At 47.1% G+C, this 24091-nt stretch overlaps 1 protein-coding gene across 4 annotated transcripts in view; it reads left to right on the plus strand.

Moving 5' to 3' along the window:
• TENM4 (teneurin transmembrane protein 4) overlaps nucleotides 1-24091 on the plus strand; it is a gene marked incomplete at its 5' end in the record, with an annotated part of 390801 nt that overhangs the window by 92781 nt on the left and 273929 nt on the right. For 3 of the 4 annotated variants that reach the window (XM_082628863.1, XM_082628861.1, XM_082628860.1), the window contains one exon: nucleotides 4708-4917. The exons of the other annotated variant lie outside the window; for it this stretch is intronic. In XM_082628863.1, the coding sequence (XP_082484989.1) occupies nucleotides 4708-4917 (210 nt within the window). The remainder of the gene's footprint in view (nucleotides 1-4707; nucleotides 4918-24091) is intronic. 4 annotated transcript variants of the gene reach the window in all.

Consider the following 24091-nt stretch of genomic DNA (forward strand, 5'->3'; position numbering starts at 1 on the left):
TTTAAAAACTTGCGTAACTCCCCGGTTATAGTCTGATTTCCTTTTCCTTGTGTTCAAGGCCTAAACCTGCTACTCAGAGACTCATTTCCCCCTCCTCTCTTTACGAAGACCTTTTGTGCTATAATCAAGGTCCTCCTCTTCCCTCCTACCTTCCTTCCATCCTTTCTTCATTTAACAAATATTTATAGTGCTTTCTATGTACCAGACACTGTGCTGGGCACTGGAGAATATGGTAATGGACAAGCCAATCAGGCTAGTGGGTGGCCACAGACAAGTATACCCTGCAGTGTGGGAAGTGTTGCAACAGGGAAAGTACAGGGAGCTGCGGGAGCCCCCAGAGGGGTGCCAAACCGAAACTCAGGCTTGAGGCATCATGGAAGACTCCCTGGAGGTGATGATCATGAGGTTAAGCCCAGAGGCTGAGTGGGGGCTCATGAGACACACAGGGTGGTGGTGATGGGGAAAGGGGAACAGGAAAGGAAACACTCAAAAGGGACAGCATGGGGCTTCCCTGGTGGTGCAGTGGTTGAGAGTCCGCCTGCCGATGCAGGGGACACAGGTTCGTGCCCCGGTCCAGGAAGATCCCACATGCCGCAGAGCGGCTGGGCCCGTGAGCCATGGCCGCTGAGCCTGCGTGTCCGGAGCCTGTGCTCCGCAACGGGAGAGGCCACATCAGTGAGAAGCCCACGTACAAGGAAAAAAAAAAAAAAAAAAAAAACAAGGGACAGCATGTGCAAAAGCTCAGAAGCAAAACTTTGTAGTTGTGCTCCAGGGGGTGCCATTCAGATAGATTCAATGCCAGTGGTGCCCTGAAGTTGTGCAAATCGGTGAACTTGAGCTGAAGAGAGAGCAGTGAGTGCGTGGAAATGAGGGCAGGCCAGCAAGTTTCAGCACCCTTGGTGAGAAGTTACTGGTGACACATGAGACTTGAGAGGTAAAGTGATAGTGGGCAGGTTGCTTGAGACCAGGTGAAGGATGAGGGCCTGAGGGGGAGGATTCCTCTCTCGGCCATGGATGCTCAAGACCCCATCTCTTCCTCTCTTCCCACTGGAATCCTCTATGGCTCCAGAAAGCCTTCCTTGGTTCCTCCATTTGAACTGAGCTCCCTACCTCCATCCTGTTCTGACAGGTCCCACCTCTGCCTTGCCTACAGCTGCATTTGACACTCTCCCTCCCCTTCCACCAGCTCCTTGGGGGCTGCGCCTCTCACAGTTTATATATCCCTCACCTTCTAGCCCGCTCGGTGGGTGTTTAGGAAATGTCTCTGGAATGACACAGTGTTCGCCATACTTCTACAGTCACACGCTGCTCTTATCAGAAAAGAAAAGATAAAGAAAGGTAGGGCCCCTCACTTTATATATACATATTTATGCATACTAATATCTAAAGTTCATTAGGTGTTTACTGGCTGCCACGCTGTTCTCAAGATTTCGCTTGTTTTAAGTCCTTTAATCCTCAGAGCAACTCTGTAACGTGGGTATTCTTTTTTATTTTTTGATCTCCATTACATACATGAGGAAATTGAGTCACAGAGGGTGAAGTAACTTGCCCAAGGTCACTACTACGGAACTAGCAAGTAGTGCAACTAGAATTCAAATGTAGGGTCTGGTTCCAGAGCCCATTCTTTTAATACAACCTGCCCTGCTTCTGTAGATGCTGAATTGATACAGCAGTGCATTTTATTACATGTATTTTGAGCACAAATGCATTACATATATTATAAAACATATACAAAATAGATATTAGAAAAGGGTGACATAAAAGATAAATACTAGGGCCTCCCTGGTGGCGCAGTGGTTGAGAGTCCGCCTGCCGATGCAGGGGATACGGGTTCGTGCCCCGGTCTGGGAGGATCCCATATGCCGCGGAGCGGCTGGGCCCGTGAGCCATGGCCGCTGAGCCTGTGCGTCCGGAGCCTGTGCTCCGCAACGGGAGAGGCCACAGCAGTGAGAGGCCCGCGTACAGCAAAAAAAAAAAAAAAAAAAAAAAAAAGATAAATACTAGAATTTTCTTGCACCCAGGAGATGGTTTTGTGCCCCCACCTGGGGACCACTTAAATTAAAAGATGCTGATGAATAAGAGGAAGGAAATTAACATGTGTCCAATAGTTTCTGTACATCACAGAAACCTTGTGGGTCATTGTGCGCCTACCAAGGGTCTGGCACCTTGTTAGGTCCTTTGAATGTTAAGTTATGAATATTCAGAGCAACCCCAGAGGCCCAAGTGAGGCCTGGAGATTGGATGGAAGGGAGAAGAAACAGGCGTGAGGACTGGGAGGGACTGTGCTGTTCTTAGCCCAGGGTCTCTGAAGTTTGTGATGGAACAATTTACTTAGTTCGGGAACTATTTATTTCATAAAGCTTGACAGATCTACTCGGGAAGAGGCTGTAACAAGTACCCTGGAACAACATATCATGTTTCTTAACCTTTGTCTGAAATTCTAACAACTCAGCATGGTATGGTACTGGTTATTTCAAGCTCATCAGAGGCTCTGACTGGAGATTAGAAGATGTCTTTGGTTAATAAAAGATGAGGAAATGACTGTATATTGCTGAATAAATGCAGCCTGGCTGACAAAAATCTTTCCAATACTGGGACTGTAGAGGAAGGGAAATCTTGAATGGGGTTCTTCGTGGGGTGGTTTCATTCAATTTAATAAACATTTGGTAAGCACTGACCCTGGGATTCTGCTTCCTAGAGCATGCTGTGTGCTGGTGTAGTATAGTATCTTTAGTCCTTATAATAACTTTATAAAACGGGAGGAGTTCCCAACTTATAAATCAGGAACTGGAAGAAATCTATCCAAGATCATACAGCCAATAGGAGGCTATGGTGTGATGCAAACCCCAGTTCTGTTGAACTCCAAAGCCCACTCCAAGAATGTACTGTATCCCAAGAATGTGCCATATGCTTTTATACAGGAGAGAACTACAGATAACTACAAATGCAGCAGGGCAAATATGATAATGGACCTAAAAAAAGGTTAGTTCAGAGAAAGGAATGATCATCCCTATAGTGCTGTGTGGTAAGTGGTGTCAGGGAAGGCTCTCCCTAGGGTGAACTGGAAACACTGGTTGGGACGATTTTAAGGTAAACCATAGCCCAGATTTTTAGGTAAAACAAAACGCGGATGGAAAAGCTACCCCGAGATTGTACCGTGATCGTGGATCCCTGCTGCCTCACCTGCTCGTACTGAATTTCTCATATGAACCAACCAAATGGCATATACAGCAACTCTATAAAATGTTGTCACACGTGGTTGGGCTCAAGGGTTGACATGAGAGTCACGGAACCTGCAAAATCCTGCAAGATATGGTGACTGAGCTTCTCTTGGTAGACAGACCACAAAAAGCTTTTTTGTTTTGTTTTGCTTTTTTTCAACACTCAGCAGCTCTATTTGCCACCTGCCCCATAGAGCTCTACCAAATCTTATGATGACATTTCTGGGCTGCATTATGTTTCCTAAGTTTCAGCCTCTGAAAAACTGGATGATTCTGATTATGTTTTAAACCTTCTGTCAGTCAAGGTGGGAAAAAAGACATAGCCCTTGCTATCAAGTGGATACGTTGTCTTGTACTGTATACTTTTATGTGTCTGTGCTTACGTTCCCTCTCTTGTAGATGATGTACTGCACATGCCTAAAGCCCAGACACAGATAGGACTGCAAATTGTTGCCCCCAAAGGTCTTGTCCCTGGCTGGCCATCACCTCCTCCTTTTGAAGAGTTGGGAGTGTGCTCACAAAACTATAGAAAGCTGGGATTTTTAGAATCATGGAACCCTGACATGTTAGAACCTTGCAGTCAAACATCCTGACTTAGTGCATCTTGGAATTCACAGTGTTAGTGTCCTAAATAGTGTACAGTTTTTTCATCTGAGACTATTAGAACTTAAGAATCCTAGTCTGCTGAGACTACTAAGAATCCCAGTCTGTTAGACACCTAGAATTCATCTCTTCAGCAAATATTTATATAGTGCCTACTATGTGCCAGGTACTATGCTAGATTCTGGGGATACAGAAGTGAAAAAGACTGCTAGATTTCTTGCTCTCTTAAGAAGTTTGCAGAGAATGTCAGGACTTAAAAATCTTAAAATGTCAGATTCTTAGAAAAGTAAAAGATTAGTGTATTGAAATCCTAGAATGCCAGCGGTGGAGGGGGCTCTGGATCATTCTCTCCAGCTCCCTCTACCTTTTATGAGGCCCAGAGCCTGTTCCAGGCATGTTGGATTAAAATCTCACCAATAAGAACATTATTTCAGTTCGGTGACATCACAGAATGGCCAGCTTGCAGGGGCTCAGTGATCACCCAGTGCGGCTGCTCATTTTACCAGCAAGGCCACTGAAGCTCAGAGGCGGGCAGCTGTTTGATAGATGACCCAGCCCCACCAGGACTAGACCCCAGATTTTCAGACCTCTCTCAGAGAACAGGCAAAGCAGGAAGGGGGCTGCCCAAGTGTTTTCGAGGGACGCCTTCTTTGCAAGCATGCAGACTTCTGCACGAGGCCAGCTCTTCAGAAGGAGTTTGAACCAACTTTAAGGAGGCATCAGGCCTGCCCCCGGGCCACGTGTGCAGTAGATCGCCCTGTGTTGGGAACCCCCTCCCCCTGTTGATGCGTGTTTTATTTTGCTCCCTCCCCCTCCCCGTGTGCCTCAAAACCAATTTTCATTATTATTTTTTTCTGTCTGTGTTTGTGTTTGTGGTTCGCAGGTGCTCCCTTGCATTGTTCATCCGCTTCATCAACCCCAATTGAGCAGTCCCCCTCCCCGCCCCCTTCCCCTCCGGCCAATGAGAGCCAGAGGCGGTTGCTAGGCAACGGTGTGGCCCAGCCAACCCCGGACTCAGACTCTGAGGAAGAGTTTGTCCCTAATTCATTCTTAGTTAAAAGTGGCTCCGCCAGCCTGGGGGTCGCGGCAAACGGTAAGTCCCTCTCTCTTCCTAACTTCTGTGGGTTTGTTTTTTCCTTTCGTTGGCGATGCTGATTAATCAGTCTGCTTGGGCTGCTTGCCGGGGCGGAAGGGTCTGGCGCGTGGGGGTGCTCAGGGTTCTCGGGAGCCTGGGGGGCTCGGTGGGTTCAGGCAGCCCTGCTACTGCCTGGTTGCGCCGCTGGGGTGTGCGGGGGGTGGAGGGCTGCTGTTCCCACCCCCATGACAGACGTCTGGCAGACATAGCTGCAGGGGTAGAGATGCACAGACAGACACAAGGAGACAGAAAGATCAGGTAGAGCCTGAGTAAGACAAAGGTACTGAGACAAAGATAGACACCAGAAAAGAAAAGAAAAGAATGGTTACAATGAACATAGCACCAACTGACTCCTTACTGTGTGCCAGGGACTGTGCCAGCCACTGTCACGTGTTGCTTTATTGGCTCTTCCTCAGAACCCTGCCTAAGAGACCAGTATGATAGTTTCCCCACTGACCATGAGAAAGCTGAGAGGCTTCTGGCTTTGGAAGTTCTTGGACTTTCACACTGCCCAGAGACGGGGCCCCTGGAGACACAGGCAGCTGCAGAGCTGAATGCTGACTGCAGAGAGAGCCACTGGGCTTAAGCATGGATCTGCCCATAATCACACGCGTCTTCTAAGCTCTGCCCCCCTGACTCTCTTAAGGAGAAGAGGTGTGTGTGTTGGGGGGCGGGGGGCGGTACGATGCAATAGCTCCAAACTCCAGGCTGACCAGGAGCCAGCAGACACAGGTTTTAGCCCCCGGTCAGGTGCTGTGTGACCTGGGCCAAGGTGCTTACCATCTCTGTGTCTAGCAGTGGCCAGTCCACTTCTTTGCAAGAATTCAAAGCCTGGAGGAGATTCAAGCCTACAAGGGGGGTGGGGTGATATATGTGATGTAACCTGGAATCTCCCTAGTGGCCCATGATTTCCTGATTATCGAAGAAGAGGAAAGGAAATGAGACTTTCCCTACTTAATACTGTAGGTTGCATGTTGATTTTGCAAACATTTATTAATAAGTGCCTGTGTGGCACTAAATTTCAGGCCAAGTTCTGGAGAAGGAGGCAGAGATTCAGAGAGATATAAGGCAGGATCCATGGGCTCTGCAATCAGACATCTTTGCATTAAATATAAGCTTTATTGCTGTGGGACTTTGGATAGGGCACATTGCCTCTAAGCTTGTTTCCTTAAGCGAGTATAACATGGGCAGTATGATACCCAGCTCATGATGACGGCTCATCACAGGGCTTGGGGTAGAGAAGGAGTCTAGTAAAGGTTAGTCATGGTCACAGTCACCACCTACCTCCCTCCAGGGAATGTGAAGGCTCCCACCATACTACTTGACACTTAATAATGCTCAGAGAATGTCAGACTTCTTTTCTCTTGGGATCATTACAGCCCAAGGTGATAAGGGAGATAGGAACCTGGTGTGGAGGTGACTGAGGAGAAGAGCCTCCAAGGCGCCTGAGGAAATCAGGAAATGCTTCCTGGAGGAGGCGTTCACTGGATCTGAAAGAATTAGTGAGGTGTGCCAGGTAGAGATAACCAAGGGCTTTAATAACCCAGGACATTCTGGGCAGAGGGAAAACATGGACAAAGGACCCAAGGTGGGCAGCTGGTGGGATCCTGCCCCCAGCTCTTTTACACCTAGGAACCTGGACAGTAAATAGGCATTAACCTTGGAAGGTTGTAGAAGGCCACATGGTAAGTGACCGGAGCTCCTCTGGGGACTGAGCTGAGGCCCTCCAGGCATCACCCCATCCCCCATGACAAAGAAAGGTGTTTTATCCCCCACCCCCTCCCCTGACCAGGAACTCCCCCAGCCTCTGTCCTCTTTGAAACTCAGGGAGGAGGTCTTTGGCCTTGATGGTTCTCTTCTTTTTTATTTTTATTTATTTATTTTAATATATTTATTTATTTATTTTTGGCTGTGTTGGGTCTTCGTTGCTGCACGCGGGCTTTCTCTGGTTGCAGCAAGCGGGGGCTACTCAGTTGCGGTGCGCGGGCTTCTCATTGCCGTGGTTTCTCTCGTTGCGGAACACAGGCTCTAAGCACACAGGCTTCAGTAGGTGTGGCACGTGGGCTCAGTAGTTGTGGCTCATGGGCTCTAGAGCACAGGCTTAGTAGTTGTGGCGCATGGGCTTAGTTGCTCCGCAGCATGTGGGATCTTCCTGGACCAGGGATCGAACCCGTGTCCCCTGCATTGGCAGGCGGATTCTCAACCATTGCGCCACCAGGGAAGTCCTTATTTTTTTTTAATTAATTTGTATTGGAGTATAGTTGCTTTACAATGTTGTGCTAGTTTCTGATGTACAGCAAAATGAATCAGTTATACATATACATATATCCCCTCTGTTTTTGGATTTCCCTCCCATTTAGGTCACCACAGAGCATTGAGTAGAGTTCCCTGTACTATACAGTATGTTCTTATTAGTTATCTATTTTATACATAGTATCAATAGTGTATATGTGTCAATCCCAATCTCCTAATTCCTCCCACCACCCCCCCTTTCCCCCTTGGTATCCATACATTTGTTCTCTACATCTGTGTCTCTCTTCTGACAGGATCTTTTTTTTTTAATATTTACTTATTTTATTTACTTATTTATTTGGTTGTGCTAGGTCTTAGTTGCGGCAGGAGGCCTCCTTAGTTGCAGCTTGCCGGCTCCTTAGTTGTGGCATGTGAACTCTTAGTTGCGGCATGCATGTGGGATCTAGTTCCCTGACCAGGGATCGAACCCGGGCCCCCTGCATTGGGAGCGTGCAGTCTTAACCACCGCACCACCAGGGAAGTCCATCTGACAGGATCTTGAGCCCTGCATTATCTGTGACCAAAAACCAAACCATCCTCCAGGGCCTTCTCCCTCTGTGCTCCTGAGCGTGGCATTGTCCTTTTGGTGGGTCAGTGTCATTGCTCCTCTAGAGCTTTTAGCTGCCCATGTTTTAAAGTATGCAGAGAAATAGGAACCTGGAATGGGCTCCAGGCCCAGCTCTGTAGCTCACTGGCTACTTGTCCTTGGCCAGTCACTGTCCCTCTTCAGGCCTCAGTTTCCCCATCTTGCCAATGATGGAGCAATTTCAAACGTGCTCTGATTTTCCTAGTGTTGTGTGATGCTGACAGGTGTGTCAGCCAGTAGCCTTCTTAAGATTTACTTGGGAAAAAAAATATATATATAGTGATATTCTTTGTTCATTTCTAAGTAAATATGCCTTGTAGGTAAAAGAGAAGGCAGGAGATTATAAAGTCCTTCATCTCTCCCTTTGCTAATTAACTGAATAAGAGCAATCACGTTTTTGCAAGTTCTGCAGCAAATTGATGGCATTACTGCATTATTGATGTGCAGGGAAGGTGGGGACACTTTGGCCTATAGCTGTCTGCTCAGCTACACTCCTCTGTATTCCTGCTCCCCAGGGGACCTAGAGGCACTTCAGAGTCCTTCCCTGGAGCCTTGCTCTGAAAGTGTCACTCTAAAGGTTGCTAATAAATGTGTCCCACGCCTGAAGGGAGAATCTGGGTCCTTAGTGATCTGCTGCTCTGGGTTTGGTGGGTCACGAGAGCCAGTGAGTGTCACCCCACAGGTAGACTCTGCCTGCCACCTTCCTGTCCCCTGAAACCCCAAACTGAGGGGTCTTCTGTGAGCCAAAGGGCCTGCTGGTATTGGCATGGACCTAGCCCTAGCAAGTGAGGATGAGTGGGCCCTGCTACATAGTGTGCCCAATAAATGCTTGTTAAGTTTCGTGTGATTTTTTTTTCATGGAAAAATGTGAAATTATTTTAATGGGATTATCTCTATTGTTTTTGTCAATTATAAAAGTAAACAGTGCTTGCTAACATTCAAATAATGCAGAAAGGCAACAAGTGAAGTTCTCTTGTAATTCCTCCTCCCAGAGATAGCCACTTTGAACAGTTTGGTGCATGGCCTTGCAGATGCCTTTTATGTAGTGATAATTAATGAGTGGGAATGAGGGGGTGAGCAAGCAGTACAAACTATGTAAGGACCACAGTGCAGCCAAGAGAGCAGAGCCATAGTCTACTCTTCCGAAATTGGGTCTCTGGAGATGCGAGCCTGGACACAGGACCTAACCTCTCAGAGCCTCAGCTGCTCCGCAGGTGAAATGGGAAAAACCTCCCGAGGTCGGGGTCGCTATGGAGTTCAACAAGGTAAAGGACGCAGGGTCCCTGTCTCCCTTCCCTATCTCCACCCCTCCATTCCCTTCCACCACTTGAAGACTTTAAAGGTCACCCTAAATGGGTTAATTGCTCTGGCTCCTTTAGAGGCCTGCTTCCCCAGAGACTTCTTTCAGAAGGTATTTTAAATGACAAAGGCAGCCCCTCGGGCGCCTAAAGGGTGAAAATGAAGTTTCCTTTGGCGGGAGCTGACTCAGCACCCTCCTCTGAGGGCTGACCCTTTGGGAAGCAGCCTTCCGGGAGCTGGGCTGCACGCTCCAGTGGCTCCCAGAGGCCCTCTGCCTCCAGCTGTGTCTGCTCCTGCCGGGGCTGCGATCCCGGCCCGTGGTGCCTAGAACCGCCGTTCGAAAATCCCATGTAAAGAGCACGGAGGCCGCGTGGGGCATCACAGAAAAGAAAACAGGGGAAGCAGCTCTTTCTGTCTTCAAAATCCTAATCCGCCCCAAGGATAACCATCTAGAAATCACTGATAGATATAAAGAAAGATTTCACTAAAATAGCAACTTGTCATAGCTGAGAAGCTAAGGGAGTGGTTGGGATTAAGTAGATCTTGGTCTCTACCACCACAGAAACTTTTCAGAATAAATATTAAATGTGCTGTGAATTGTTGTCATCTAAAGTCTTAAGTAAAAGGGCTTTAAAACCTTGGTGGTTAATATTTAAGAGGGCCGGGGAATAAATAGCTCGGAGAAAGCTCTCCGTTTCTAAAAGCCGAGGTGAGGTAGGAGCAGGTGGGAGAATTTACATGTAATGAGCACCTTCCACGTAGAGGTCTTTTCTTTGCATGCGTTATCTTTTTTTGAGCTTCTGTTTGTCTCTGTTCAGGAAACCAAGGCCCAGGCAGAGACTCACACTCAAGCCTACCTGATTCTAGAGCCCCACCCAAATCTTTTGTTTTGTTTTCAAGACCAGATCCTGTTATTTCTGGCTTCTTAGTAGGAAGCTGGAGAGGATAAGGGGAAGTCCACCAAAGAAAAGCTGATTTTTAAAAAAATTACTAGTGTTGGATTCCTAGTACGCACCTCACAAACCCTGATGAAGCCCCTGTTATGTGAGAGGCGTTTAATCTCATTAAATCATGAGATCTCAGGGAATCTCATTGAATCTTCATGTCTGTCCTGTGTCATAGCCATTTTTAGTCTCATTTAGGAAATAGCAGGCCAGAGAGATTAAGTAACTTCCCCGAAATCACACAGCTTCTAAGTCATAGAACCAGATTTGAATCCCAAGTCTGTTTGAAGCCATTGAGTTAAATCTTTCAGTTGTGTTTTGGTGAGCATGTGGGAGTTTCAAAGATGAATCAGGCCAATGACTTGGACACTAAATTGTGGTGCTGCTTCATGAGAGCCAAGCCCTGGATGCTAGGCCGTCCGTGGCTTTTTCTCCCTTTTGCCCCTGTTCTGGGCCCTTCTGCCTCACCTTACAGATTTCTCAGGCTGGTGACACTGGTCAACATCACTGCTGTTTGGCAGTTTCACTGACTTTCTCAGGTCTTAAGCAGCTGGGATTATTTTGTTTTGACTTCCAATCCAGTGGAGGAGTGTTTATTTTTCTTTCTAAATGGGAAACACTGCTATATGTATGCGAGCTCCTTCCAAAAGTGTTTTCTTAAAACAAAACAAAACAAAAAATTCAACTTAATTTGGAACCTATCCAGATTCCCGAGGGAGTCTGCCAGGGTCCTTTGAAGTCAGTTTGTGAAGTCAGAAGGCAAAACTGTGCCCGTTTCCTACCATCGAGAAGTATCCAGTGAGGCTTTTGTCTCCTTTCTCTGTGAATTTCATGGAACCTGTGTTAGTTGTTCCATGCCAACCACAGTGCTTGGGTCTGTATGTTGCCCAAGTCCCAAGGGACAAGGACATAGGTGCATGTGAAGTTTTCAGGCATTTTTCTTCACTGCTCTTCGCAACTCTCTTGCATCAAAAGACCCTTGTTGGTAAATAAATCCCTACACCAGCTATGTCGAGAAGTTAAATACCTAAACTCCTAGGAGCAAGACAAATTGATTTCTTCCATCTTTCCTGCCTTGATCCACAATGACATTTGAAATGTTTGCAGATGTTTTCCTAACAGATGAGGGGTGAAGGGGACTCTGAGCAGAAAGATCCTATAAAATAGGTATTTAATCTATAGGGTCAAGAATCCCTTAAATGAAGCCCTTGGAGTCAGATGCATTTTAGAATTCAGAAATTTTTAGATTTAAGGAATAAAATACAGTACACATACTGTGTCTTTCCTAGCATTCCCAGAGGGCTGGGATGGCCCACGGTAATCAAATACATTGATATTTCTGCAGTCAAACATATGAACAGTTACACTAGTGAGATTTAAAAAAAAGACTCTGAGATACATGTCAGTTCAGGTCAGGTTTTGCAACCAGAACAGTTTTGATAAAAGTTTCAGTCTTAGGACTTCCCTGGTGGCCCAGTGGTTAAGACTTCACCTTCCAATGCAGGGGGTGCAGGTTCCATCCCTGGTTGGAGAGCGAAGATCCCCCATGACTCACAGCCAAAAAACCAAGACATAGAACAGAAGCAATATTGTAACAAATTCAATAATGACTTAAAAAAAAAACTTTCAGTCTTAAACAATTAAGAAAGAAAAAATCTTTCAGTCTTAAGAGTTTTGAGATTTTTGGAATGGTGGCTAATGGATGGTGATCCTGAATCGTGCCTTTTCTTAAATGGGCAGGGTTGGGGGATGTCCCATGACTCAGAAAGGTTTAGTAACAGAATAGTCATAGAGATAACTAGAAAGCTTGGTAACTAGAAGGCATGATACAGGTGCAAGTTGCTGACTGGGAAGCTCTATGTTTATCTGTAATGACTGCTTGGAAAGGCCAAGCCCCTCTGGTATAGACATGGGGGCTCAGGAGGCCAGCGCCAGCAGGCTGGCTGACTCTCAGGCCTGGGAGTTCAGGAGGAGAGAGGCCGACTGCTCAATTCTCCAAAGCCTAGAACTCGGCAACTCTGAGTTCTTAAGGAACCTTTCCTGACAGCCCTTTGGTTGTATGGACCTCCCCTTTCTTTGATGCCCTGCTATCTTCTTTACAGATGCCTCCCTAACAGTCTGGGAACCTGAATGTCCCCATATCTGATTTCCAACTTAGACTACAAATTCCTTGAGGGAGGCCTTGTCCGAGGCTGTATCTTCACAGCTGAGCACCTGTAGGTGCTAAAATCAAAAATGAAAAGAAGTTGATATTCTCTCTTCCTCTTTTTCACCAGCCCACCCCCAACACACGCACACACACACGCACACACACATGCACACGGACACACGTGCACACACACACACGCGCGTGCGCGCGCACACACACACACACAACACACAACCACCTTCCTAGGAATAGTACAGTGAGCCACATGCATGATATAACTAGAAATCCGCAGAGATGAAGTGATTTGCCCAAGTGCGGAGTCCAGATTCGATGTATGGCCCCAGGCTCCAGTGCCCTTTCCACCTTACCAGGTACCTCCCTCCACTGGGAAAGCCCTCACCTGCAGCCTCCCGCCAGGGGCAGGCAATTATGCGCCCCTAAGTGGGAGCAGTGGGGACAACCACACAGGGGTCACTTCTGTTTTTGTACAGTTCACCAAGCCCTTTTTCATATGTTACCTCAGGCAAACTCTGGTGACTCTAATTTAATTGCCACATTGGCTTTCTAGGAGGTAAGCCTTCTTCCTGACCCTGCAAAATAAACAGGTCACGTTTTGAATTAATGTAACCGAACATCCTGGGAAAACCAGGGCCCTCTAATTAGTCACTCACGTGACACGATTACAGCTCCTTTTCCACTAATTTCCCCAAATGCCATTGCATTAAAAGGTACAAAAATAACATTTTTGGTGTATGGCTTGATTGGATCTAGTAATTCCTAGACCACCCCTCGAGGAAGGCACGTTAGCCGTGTGTCCGGGCTTTTTCCATCTGGAAGCTAAGCCTGGTTTGTGTCCCTGTGGACATGTTAGTGGCCTGCTCCAAGGGGCCCTTGTGGACACCAGACCACATCTTCAAGCATCTCCCGACACTTTGGGGCACAGACTGTTGAAGAGGCACCTGGAAGGAGGCTAAGGGGAGCTTGGGAGATTAGTGTACCTCACGTTTCCATAAGCCTTGCATTCACCTCCACCATCTCCTTGGATTCACAGCACAGTGCTGTGAGGTTGGCCGAATGTAGAGAACCGGGTAGGAGAGAGGGAAGCAACTGGCCAGAGAGCTGCCCCTTTGGCTACCAGCTTCTTTGGGCCAGTTCTAGATTTGCTCACAGTTGGTGATCCAACCTGCAAGGGCCACTGCCATCCACATAAGCTGAGTTTTCCAGTTATAACCCTCCCCTGGAGAAGCCTCTCACTCATCCCTCGTGAGCCATCCTGGAAACCTGCTTGGGAGGAAGCACCTGCCGGAGAGCAGCAGACCTGCCTTCTGAGCCCAGCTTTGCCTCTGACCTGCAGTGTGACCTCCAGAGCCTTGTCCTCTGGTTCCTTGGCTCTCTAGTCTGGGCAGTGGGAGGACTTGATCAGATCAACATTTCCCAAGCTTGTTCCTTTGTGTGTCGCTGTCAGCGTCTGCACTATAGCAGTGCGCCCACCTACGTGCCATTTCCTTTCCTTTCCTTTAAACTGCCTCCTTTTCCAAACTTTCTTTTTTAACCTAAGTGAATTTAGTTATTTTAAAAGGAAATTGTATATTACTGTGGCAATTCACTTGCCATAAATAGAAGGTAGCTGTAAAAATAAATACAGTGAAAACTGGTTATCATGTTCTGGTGAGATTAGGCCTGCTCTAGGATGCAGAGATTTGCTTCTCTTTGTTAAACAGGGACATGGGCAAGTGTTAGGTATTAAAAACACACAAGTACCAAACTGAGATTTCCTCCTTGACATCATCAAAAAGGTTGAAAGGGCTTCCCTGGTGGCGCAGTGTTGAGAGTCCGCCTGCCGATGCAGGGGACATGGGTTCATGCCCCGGTCCGGGAAGATCCCACATGCCGCGGAGCGGCTGGGCCCGTGATGCATGGCCGCTGAGCCTGCGCGTCCGGAGCCTGTGCTCCGCAACGGGAGAGGCCACAACAGTGAGAGGCCCGCGTACCGCAAAGGGAAAGGAAAAAAAAAAAAAAAAGGTTGAAAGAGGATGGAGGCTATCCTGCCCGTGATTCAGTGTGATTTAATGTCTGCTCACGCTGTACACCACCTAAAACCATGCCCATGGGATGCCTGGCTCCATGGCTTTTTCCAGAACTCTGTCTAGGCTTTTAATGCTACACCCCACGGCCTGCTCACCTTGAGAATAAACATCTCTTGCTGCTCTCAGAATCTCCCCTCCTTCCCTTTCCTAAATGTGGTCTTTTCTGAGCGATCTGTTCCCACCCTCCCCTTGTCAGCCTCCTGCCCTCTGCCCCTGTCATCAGGTCTGAGCTGGGTGCTTTGAGCTCAGCTGGATCCTGCATTACTGGTTAATAGCTCCCAGTTTGGACCAGGAAACCATGTGTCTTCCTCTTCTCCCTCCCCTCCCTCTCCTTTCTCCCCTCCTCCCTCTCCTTCTGAACTGCCATTATTTATAAAGGTGTGTGAGATTAAACAACTAAAAAAAATTCCCTCTGCTTTAAATGACCTAAAAGGACCGAAGCTAGAAGGAAAACAGAAACAGCACAATATGGAGCCATGGGAAGGAAAGATAGGTTACAGAGGTCTACAGATCCTTGCTGTGCTGTGTGGCCTTGGGAAACTTGCTTAACCTCTCTGGGTCTCAGTTTCCTCTGTAAAATGGACGTTGGTTTTAATAGTACTTCACAAAATTGTGTCTATGAGAAACTATTGGCAAGGCTTCTAGCATGGTGACTGCTACGTAATAGGTGCTCAATGAATGTTAGTTTCCTTATTCCCTTTCTAGAACCCAAAAGGTTTTGGCCAGATATCTCTGGAAGGAAGGCAGATTCCTACATTCCCACTCCTCCAGGCTTGGAGGAGGTGTAGCAATTAATCGGTCTGTCCCCGAGTCCTGAGCTTTAATCCCCCTCCTCCTCCTGGGTGATTTCCAGAGATTTAGGGTGGGAGAGTGAGCTCAAGGCAGCAGCTAAACAAACATAGCATGGGGTCTTGGAAACAGAACCTCCGCCTTCCTTGCAGAGCTCCCTGTGCTGCTGGCCATTCCCCATAGTTCCAGGATTGTGTGTGATACTAGGTACCAGATAAAACACTGTGATGTCTTTTCCTTCTGGTCAGCTGGCCTCCCCCGCAGAGTTGAAAACAGAGGAAAATGACTGGTAATTCAGTTACGCTTCACTCCCTCTCTGGGAAGCTGCTGCACGGGCTAACAATAATACATATCCCTGTACTTCCAGAAACCTCTTTTTAGCTGCCACAGCAGAGGCTCCGGGGGAATATACACTTGTTATGAACCAAGTTCCCCTCCCCGTTAGCTGCGTGACCTCACCTCTCTCACCCAGTTGCCCATCTGTAAAGTGGGCATACAAGTAGCAGTCTGGGAGTTGTTTCAACAGTGAGATGGGATAACATCTAAGACACTGAGATTACAGGGGGTGCTGAGTGTTGACTGGTCTCCCCTTCTAATCTTGGGCAAAGAATGGAGTTTTTAGTCAGTGAGGAGATTATCTGATCAAAATTGAAGTTGTGATCACTTACCTGCTGTCATCTGAGAATAAGCAAAAATGGAAGTTGAGATAATACTTAATTTGCTAGTTTTGCAAAATTCTGCTCCCCTTAGCCAAAATGTTTACTACTATGTCTTCTCTCCCCTGGACCACTGCTGTAGCATCCTCACGGGCCTCCCTCCCTCCTATCTCTTCCTTTAATCCATCTTCACGCTGACCCATGGTGATCCTTTCAAAGCCCAGACCGCCTTGCAGGGACCCTCTACTTGTTTCCCACCACTGGTGGTTCAGGATCTATCTCCTCAGCTTGGTGGCCAAGGCCCTTCTTCACAGAGGCCCTCCCACTCTCTCAAGCTGCTTACTTCCATGGTCCCACTAGGGAGCTGTGGCCACAGCAAACTAACATAGTTCTTCAGGGGACAGAGGACATTCCTGGTACCCAGAACAGGGCTTCTGATGAACAGCTGACGATCTTGGGAGCAAAGGCTTTGGAACACAACTCATTAATTTAGAGGGAGAACTGGTGAAGATCTTTCTGATTTGCAATGATATGGGAAGAAATGAAGCTTGTTTACCCTTCAGAACCAATTCAACTCAGCAAAGTATTATTAAAGACTTACTGTGTGCCAGGTCCCATGGAGAATAGAAAGCATCCGCTCACCTGCTGGCTGTTGAGGAGAGAGATACACAGCTAAGCAGCTCTGCCCTAAAGCAGGCATCAGTGAGGGGAGCAAGGTAGGGGAGTGTGCCAGGGTGTGTGGGGCTACAGAGGTTTAGTGCAAACTGGAAGGCTCAGGGGATCCTCCTGGAGAAAGAGGGTAACTCCCAAGGAGTTCTGCCCAGAAGTGAGCTGTAGTTTTATGGATCTGTAAGGCTGCTATGGACTGAATTGTGTCCCACACCCCAAATTCATAGGTTGAAGCCCTAACCCACCATGTGACTGCATTGGAGAAAGGTCCTGTAAGGAGGTGATTAAGGTTATATGAGGTCTTAAGGGTAGAGCCCTGATCTGAAGGAACTGGTGTCCTTATAAAAGAGGAAGAGACACCAGAGCTCGCTCACTCTCTCCTCCTCAAACATTCATTCATTCATTCAGCAGACTTTTCCAGGGGTCCTGTACTGAGGAGTTCTGATCAGACACCATCTGTTTCCTCCGTGTGTAGACATGTGGGAGGGGACACAGGAGGGGAGCACGGGGGTCCTCTGCAAGGGGCAGTGGTGGAAGGCAAGTCTGGCTTCCTCTCTGGAGAAAGAGCTAGTGTGGCAGGGCCCATCTCCACCCTTCTCCCTTCCCACCGCCAGGGAGCAGCCTCTTTAGAAGACTCGATTTTCCTGGGGTTTGAGGTGGGGCTGGAGTGAGTGGCGTGGACTGAAGGCAGGTGTACTGCTCTGTACACGTCTAATTTAAGAGCCCATCGAGAGGGGGTGATGGTGGCAGGTGCAGCCTCAGGAATCAAAAAGGGCCTGACACACCTTTGGACTGTGTAACAGAAGAGGAAATCCCATTACGGTGCACCTGCAGGGCGCCAGGTACTAAGATAGGTGTTTAGCACCCTGCTGAATCTGTACGGCTGGTGGGCTCTAAAGAGTGCAGGTTTGAATTTTGGCTCTTCCACTGCTAGTGGAGACCTGTAGTAAATGATTTAACCTCTGAGTTTCCATTTTTCCTCATGTGTAAAATAGGGATCATAATAGTATCTACTTCATGGTGGTGTTAGAATTCAATATGAAATAATGTATGTGCAGTACTTAGCAAAGTACTTGGTTATTATAAAGTCTTAAATGGAAAAAAAAAGTAGAAATGGAAACTGCTGTTACTATTATCATTGTTGTTCTGGTTATTGTTTTACGGCACATAGCCTCAGAAAGGTACAGTAACCTGCCCAAGGCCACACACCCCAGGTGTGCCGGGCTCCACCCAGCCTCTTTTCTTCCCACTGGGCTGCCCTCCCTCATCTGATAGCCGTCACCCCCCTTTCTCGACAACCCTCTGGAAGCGGAAGGTCTCAGGGAGCCTCCCCAACAGATGAGAGATTTCTTTCGCCCTCACCTCGCCCCCGTGCTGAGGAGGAGGCTGCATGCACATTCTGTCAGCAATCCCCACCCCCTGGCCAGAGCCCCCCAGAATGGAAACCGCTGAGTTGCACTCTGGCTCTTAACTCTTTCAAGATACCCCTGTTGGGCCCCTGCATGGGTGACAAGATGATGCATGAGGTCTGGCTAAGCAGCTTATTTGTCTGAGCTGGTGATGGCCTTTGTCCCAAGTTGGGTTAATGGTAAGGGGCAGCGTCTCTTTAAAGCCTGGACAATGGGCAAGCTTCTCAGGTCACAGAACCACTCAGCAAATGGCCCGAGTCCCTCAGAGCTCAGGAGGCCTCTGCCCCTCTGCTGTCTGCTAACCCTGCTCTTCATCTCGAGGCACCGCCCTCACCTAGCAAGGAGGAACACGCAGAATAATGGGGGAGAAAGACTCAAAGAGCATTCTAGGGACAAAGGACTCCAGAGGAGGAAGCTGAGACGGGGAGGGGACAAAGGATGATTTCTGACTTCCCGCTCGGCCTGTGCTTTCCTAGCTCTGCGCCCCCAGGTGCATCAGGCCCACAGTGACCAGACCGATTTTCCCAGCAGCCCCTTTCACCACTGAAACCTAACGCTACGGATTACAGCTCAGGCATCTTAGGCTGGCAGTCAGGACCTCCGAGAATCTACCCCTTTCCCTCCTTCTGGACCCTCTCTGACCCTCCCCCAACCCCCCACTCCAGTGAGGTCCATCAGGCGGCCTTCACCACCTGCTTCAACCTATGCAGCTTCCTTTTGTCAGATGCCTACATTTGCTTCTGAGTAAGATCCTCTTTAAAGAACACTTCTAATATGAAACCTGTTTTTTTTTCAAAGTATGAAAACCCCTGATTTAGATCAACCCTTTCCTTGTGTGAAGGGTGGCAGAGCTAGATTTGAAGCCAGGCCTTCTGAATCCCAGTCCTGACTTTCTCTTAGCGTATGGATTCATTGATTCATTCTACACAGATTTCTTTTTTTTTTTTTACATCTTTATTGGAGTATAATTGCTTTACAATGGTGTGTCAGTTTCTGCTTTATAACAAAGTGAATCAGTTATACCTATACATATGTTCCCATATCTCTTCCCTCTTGCGTATCCCTCCCTCCCACCCTCCCTATCCCACCCCTCTAGGTGGTCACAAAGCACCGAGCTGATCTCCCTGTGCTATGCGGCTGCTTCCCACTAGCTATCTATTTTACGTTTGGTAGTGTATATATGTCCATGCCACTCTCTCACTTCATCCCAGCTTACCCTTCCCCCTCCCCATATCCTCAAGTCCATTCTCTAGTAGGTCTGTGTCTTTATTCCTGTCTTACCCCTAGGTTCTTCATGACATTTTTTTTCTTAGATTCCATATATATGTGTTAGCATACGGTATTTGTCTTCCACTTTCTGACTTACTTCACTCTGTATGACAGACTCTAGGTCCATCCACCTCACTACAAATAACTCAATTTCGTTTCTTTTTATGGCTGAGTAATATTCCATTGTGTATATGTGCCACATCTTCTTTATCCATTCATCCGATAATGGACACTTAGGTTGTTTCCATCTCCTGGCTATTGTAAATAGAGCTGCAGTGAACATTTTGGTACATGACTCTTTTTGAATTATGGTTTTCTCAGGGTATATGCCCAGTAGTGGGATTGCTGGGTCATATGGTAGTTCTATTTGTAGTTTTTTAAGGAACCTCCATTCTGTTCTCCATAGTGGCTGTACCAATTCACATTCCCACCAGCAGTGCAAGAGTGTTCCCTTTTCTCCACACCCTCTCCAGCATTTATTGTTTGTAGCTTTTTTGATGATGGCCATTCTGACCGGTGTGAGATGATATCTCATTGTAGTTTTGATTTGCATTTCTCTAATGATTAATGATGTTGGGTATTCTTTCATGTGTTTGTTGGCACTCTGTATATATATCTTCTTTGGAGAAATGTCTATTTAGGTCTTCTGCCCATTTTTGGATTGGGTTGTTTGTTTTTTTGCTATTGAGCTGCATGAGCTGCTTGTACACAGATTTCTTAAGCACCTACTATGTGCCAAGCACTGATGTAGGCCTTGGAATAAGACGTAAGACAAAGGTCATGCCCTCACAGAGGGACCCAAGCACTAACATCGGTTTCTGCTGTGAGGGTTCAAGAATGCAAACGTGAGACATGCCCGCTGACTTTGGCATCTAGATGGCTCCTGGTGACCTGGGTGAGGGCATTTTCAGGGTGTGGAGGCTAAAGCCAGAGGAGGATAGATGGGAGATGAGAGGGCAGAAACAGTTCAAGTAACTGATTCTAACAGATTAGACTTTGTGTCACAGATTGCTTACATGTTACAAAAGAAAAAGGTTCCTTTACAGTGGGGAGATCAGGAATCGTCACCTGAACAAGTGACCAAACTTCGTGGCCATTATCATAAAGTAATAAGAAGTATGTACTGTCATGCATGAGATGTACTTGCCCAAAATGTTTAACCTGAGTCTAATTATGAGAAAGCAACACATCCAGAATATAGGACAGTCTGTGGGGCAACTAGCCTGGACTTTCAAAAAAGGTTAATATCATGGGGGAAAAAAAAAAGGAAATAGAACAGTTGGGGTAGGTGGGAGGCTCTGCTAGATTAAAAGAGGCTAAAAAAAAGGTAACAGCCAAATGCAATACTTGAATCTTGATTGGATCCTAAGTTTTTTTTAAGGCTTTAAAGAAGGCATTTGGGGAAGAATTAGGGAATTTTTTAAATATGGCATATATGTGTGCTAGGTGATATTATGGTATATAATTGTTCGTTTTTCTCAGCTGTGATCGTGATATTGTGGTTATATGGGAGAATATCCTTATTCTTAGGAGACGCATGCTGATGGGAAGTGTCTTGATGTCTGCAACTTTCAAATGGTCAGAAAAAAATTTTTTATATGTATAGTAAGAGAAAGCCACATGGCAACATGTTAACAATTGGCCGATTTAGGTGAAGAGTATATGGGTATTTTTATACTGTCATTTCGACTTTTCTGTAGGGTTTAAGGTTATCAAAATAAAAAGTGGAGGAGATTTAACTTGGGTTGGGGAGAGATTAGACGATAGCAACTGAGTTTTTGGAAAGGATTCTTGGGATGGGTGAATTGTCGGCACTCTTTGTAGCAAGATTCCTTACCCCCTTTGGGAACTCAGAATACAGAAACCCTCTGAACCTTTACAGAAAATTGATAGTTTAGCAGTTGTGATAAAACAGGCCCTTCCTGGGAGTGGAGGGGACTTCCGCGAGGCGCTGGAGCCAGTGATGGGAACCACATTGGCCGGAGCGCACGCAGCCGCGTCCCAGGACCAGCCCTTCTGTGCTGAGGCAGGACAACTGGAAGAAATTATGTGCCTTCATACTTGTTAAACTGCCTTGGCACTAGACGTGATCCTCGTAACCTGAGCTTTACGATGGCACCGCCATAGTTAAAGTTGGGCCAGCCTTGCCCCTGCACCCTCTCTGTCGGAGGTTTATAGCTAAAGCATAAAACAGTTCAACGTGAGCTGAAACATGAAACACTCCTCCAGATTGTAAAGGCAAACTTTTCTGTTTAAAGTTTTCTAGGGAGGCAGCATTTGGGAATGAAACCTTTTCCATCTCCTTTTGCTTTTCCAGCCCTTGGCCAGGCTCCCGAACGCTCCACCCCCGCCCCATTTCCCACCTTGAACCCAGACCACAATCCAATCCAACACAGAAGCTGCTGAATCCTGTGGTTGGGAGGGTTCTGCTGTGGCCGGGAAGTCCTGGTTTCTGAGTCTGAGCCCTGAAGCTATGTGGCCTTGGGCAAGTGGGCCCCCCTCTGTGGGCTTCAGCCTCTTGGTTATTTATAGACGACATTTATTACAGGGCTGCCCAGCCCATGTAGGTGTGTGGTCACTGAGTGCATGGAGCCTGTACACACAGTAGGTGCTTCTATAAATATGGTCTTATTGATTACATCAGAATATTTCAAAGACATAGAGATCTGTAGCAAGTAGTTGTCTTATTTTGATCATGAAGAAAAGTGTATCCAAAATTACTCTTGTTTTTATCCAAAAGGTAGCCAAAGTACAGTTCTTTTTTTTTTTTTTTTTTTTTTTTTTCTGTACGCGGGCCTCTCACTGTTGTGGCCTCTCCCGTTGCGGAGCACAGGCTCCGGACGCACAGGCTCAGCGGCCATGGCTCACGGGCCCAGCCGCTCCGCGGCATATGGGATCCTCCCAGACTGGGGCACGAACCCGTATCCCCTGCATCGGCAGGCGGACTCTCAACCACTGCGCCACCAGGGAGGCCCCAAAGTACAGTTCTTAATGGAAGAGAAATCACGTGGAAAGTCACAGGAAAATAATTTGATTTTATCCTCTTATTAAGAGTTTTTCGTAAAAGGGTGGGTAGGCTTTGAGGTCAGATAGGCCTGGGGTCAAATCCCAGTGACAGAGTGACCAGGCAGATTAGTAATCCATTCTGAGCCTTGGTCACTTCATCTGTGTAATAAGGTATAATAATACCAACCTAGCTGGGTGAGCGAGGAATCAACGTACTTTATGGAGAGCTCTTAGCCCGGCACCTGGCAAATAATGAGCATTCAGTGAACAGAGCTGCACTTAGTACTGAATCTGAGAAGACCAGGAAGGCCCCTGATACCCAAACCTGCCTCTCAAGAGTTGTTCTTTTGTACCAGGAATGACAGATCAAGGGCAGCCAACTGACATCAAAAGCCCCGCCCTGCAGACCTTCCAGTGGATGATGAAAATGCACTGTGATTTCTGCCCTTTTGAAGCAGTCTCTTAGCCTAGCCCTTCAAGCTACTGGTGGTTTGATGGGGCCGAGAGGACACTGAGGATGAGAAGGAACTTTAATATGTTATTTCAGAGCCCCTTCTGATAGGGCAAGCTGGTCTGTTCAGAGCCTAGGTACCTAGACATGAATCAGGCAAGGGAGATAACCTTCCGTGGCCTGTTTCTTTTGGCCAACACAGCTAGAGATGGGCAGGTGAGTGTGGGCCAGAATCAGGTTCCTTGCTTTTTATTTCTGCCTGAATCAGGATGGAGAGCCCCATACTGCTTCAGCATTGTAATTTGCATCACTACAGGGTCAGCCAGTTCATCCTAGGCAGGGTTTTACTTCCAATCCCAGCCCTGCCCCTCACTGGCCATGGGACACTGGAAAGTTACTCTACCTCCTTGGCCCTTACTTTCCTTATCTCTAAAGGAATTAAAAAAAAAACAAAAAAAAAAACCCTGTTCTGCCGGCCTCGGCAGCCTGTCATGTGGCTCCTAGGATATAAGGCACATGGAACCGTGAGTGCTGCACAAAGGGAGGTCTAAGGAAGGCAGCCCCAGGAGCACTCTCTCAAGCCAGGAGGATCACTAGGCATTTTCCCAAAAGGCTATATGAAAACAGAGGACATTATTACTAAAATACTTGGTAAATAGAATATTTAGTAAATGGGAACATTGTAAATACAGAATAAGAGATAAAGAAAGCTAGTATTTACTTCCCATCTGCTACCCTTAATTTATTCTGGTTTTAGCGTCTGGATCCTTGACTGTGCATTTTTGCACATTGAAGCAGCACACCTGGATGGTCAAGACCTTCAAACAAGTCATCATCTACAATATCACTAAAGATCTAGATATCTTTCTCTACTAGAAAAAAAAATGGTTTTCAAATATGCCTTGAATATCACCATCCCTCTGGACAGGTGAGAATTTATGACAGGCAGTTAAATGATGTGTATTTGCTGAAAGTGTATTTCTCCTACTGAAGCAGAGGAAGTCGTATGTAAAAAGGGCAGGTGAGGGTAGAAAGGGGCTGGGCTTGTTTCCTGCTTCTTTGCAGGTTGGGTTGAATGGTTCCAATCTCTGCATCCCTTGGGATAAGAGTCTGTTGCTCACACCACTCCCAACCCCTCACCCCCTCATTAGGGTTCCTTTCCTTTTCTGTCTCCCTCTTTCAAGAGTCAAGGTCCTTCTTGGATTGGAAGCTTTAGAACATGCCTTTTCCAGGACTAAAAAATTGCCTAAAAATTGAGGTGTGAAGTCACCCCCTTCCTTGGGGCCTCCTGCCCCAGCTTGGGAGCTGCTGCCTGGGGACTGGGAATAGCTGAGTGTTTTGTTTTCTGAAAGGTACACACTCATTAAGGATCTTTAGCTAAGGTCCCCTTGGGGGGCTAGCAGCAGATGCAGATTTCTGGGGTGGGAAGAAATAGTCTGTCCTCGAGACCCTCACAGGCTCTTGTGCCAACTCTTGAGGGGAGAGTTTCATCAGGTTTAAAAGTCTGCTCAGAACTCCCAGTGCAC

The sequence above is a fragment of the Mesoplodon mirus genome, assembly GCF_964341445.2.
Source record: "Mesoplodon mirus genome assembly, chromosome: 7".
Lineage (NCBI taxonomy): Eukaryota > Metazoa > Chordata > Mammalia > Artiodactyla > Ziphiidae > Mesoplodon > Mesoplodon mirus.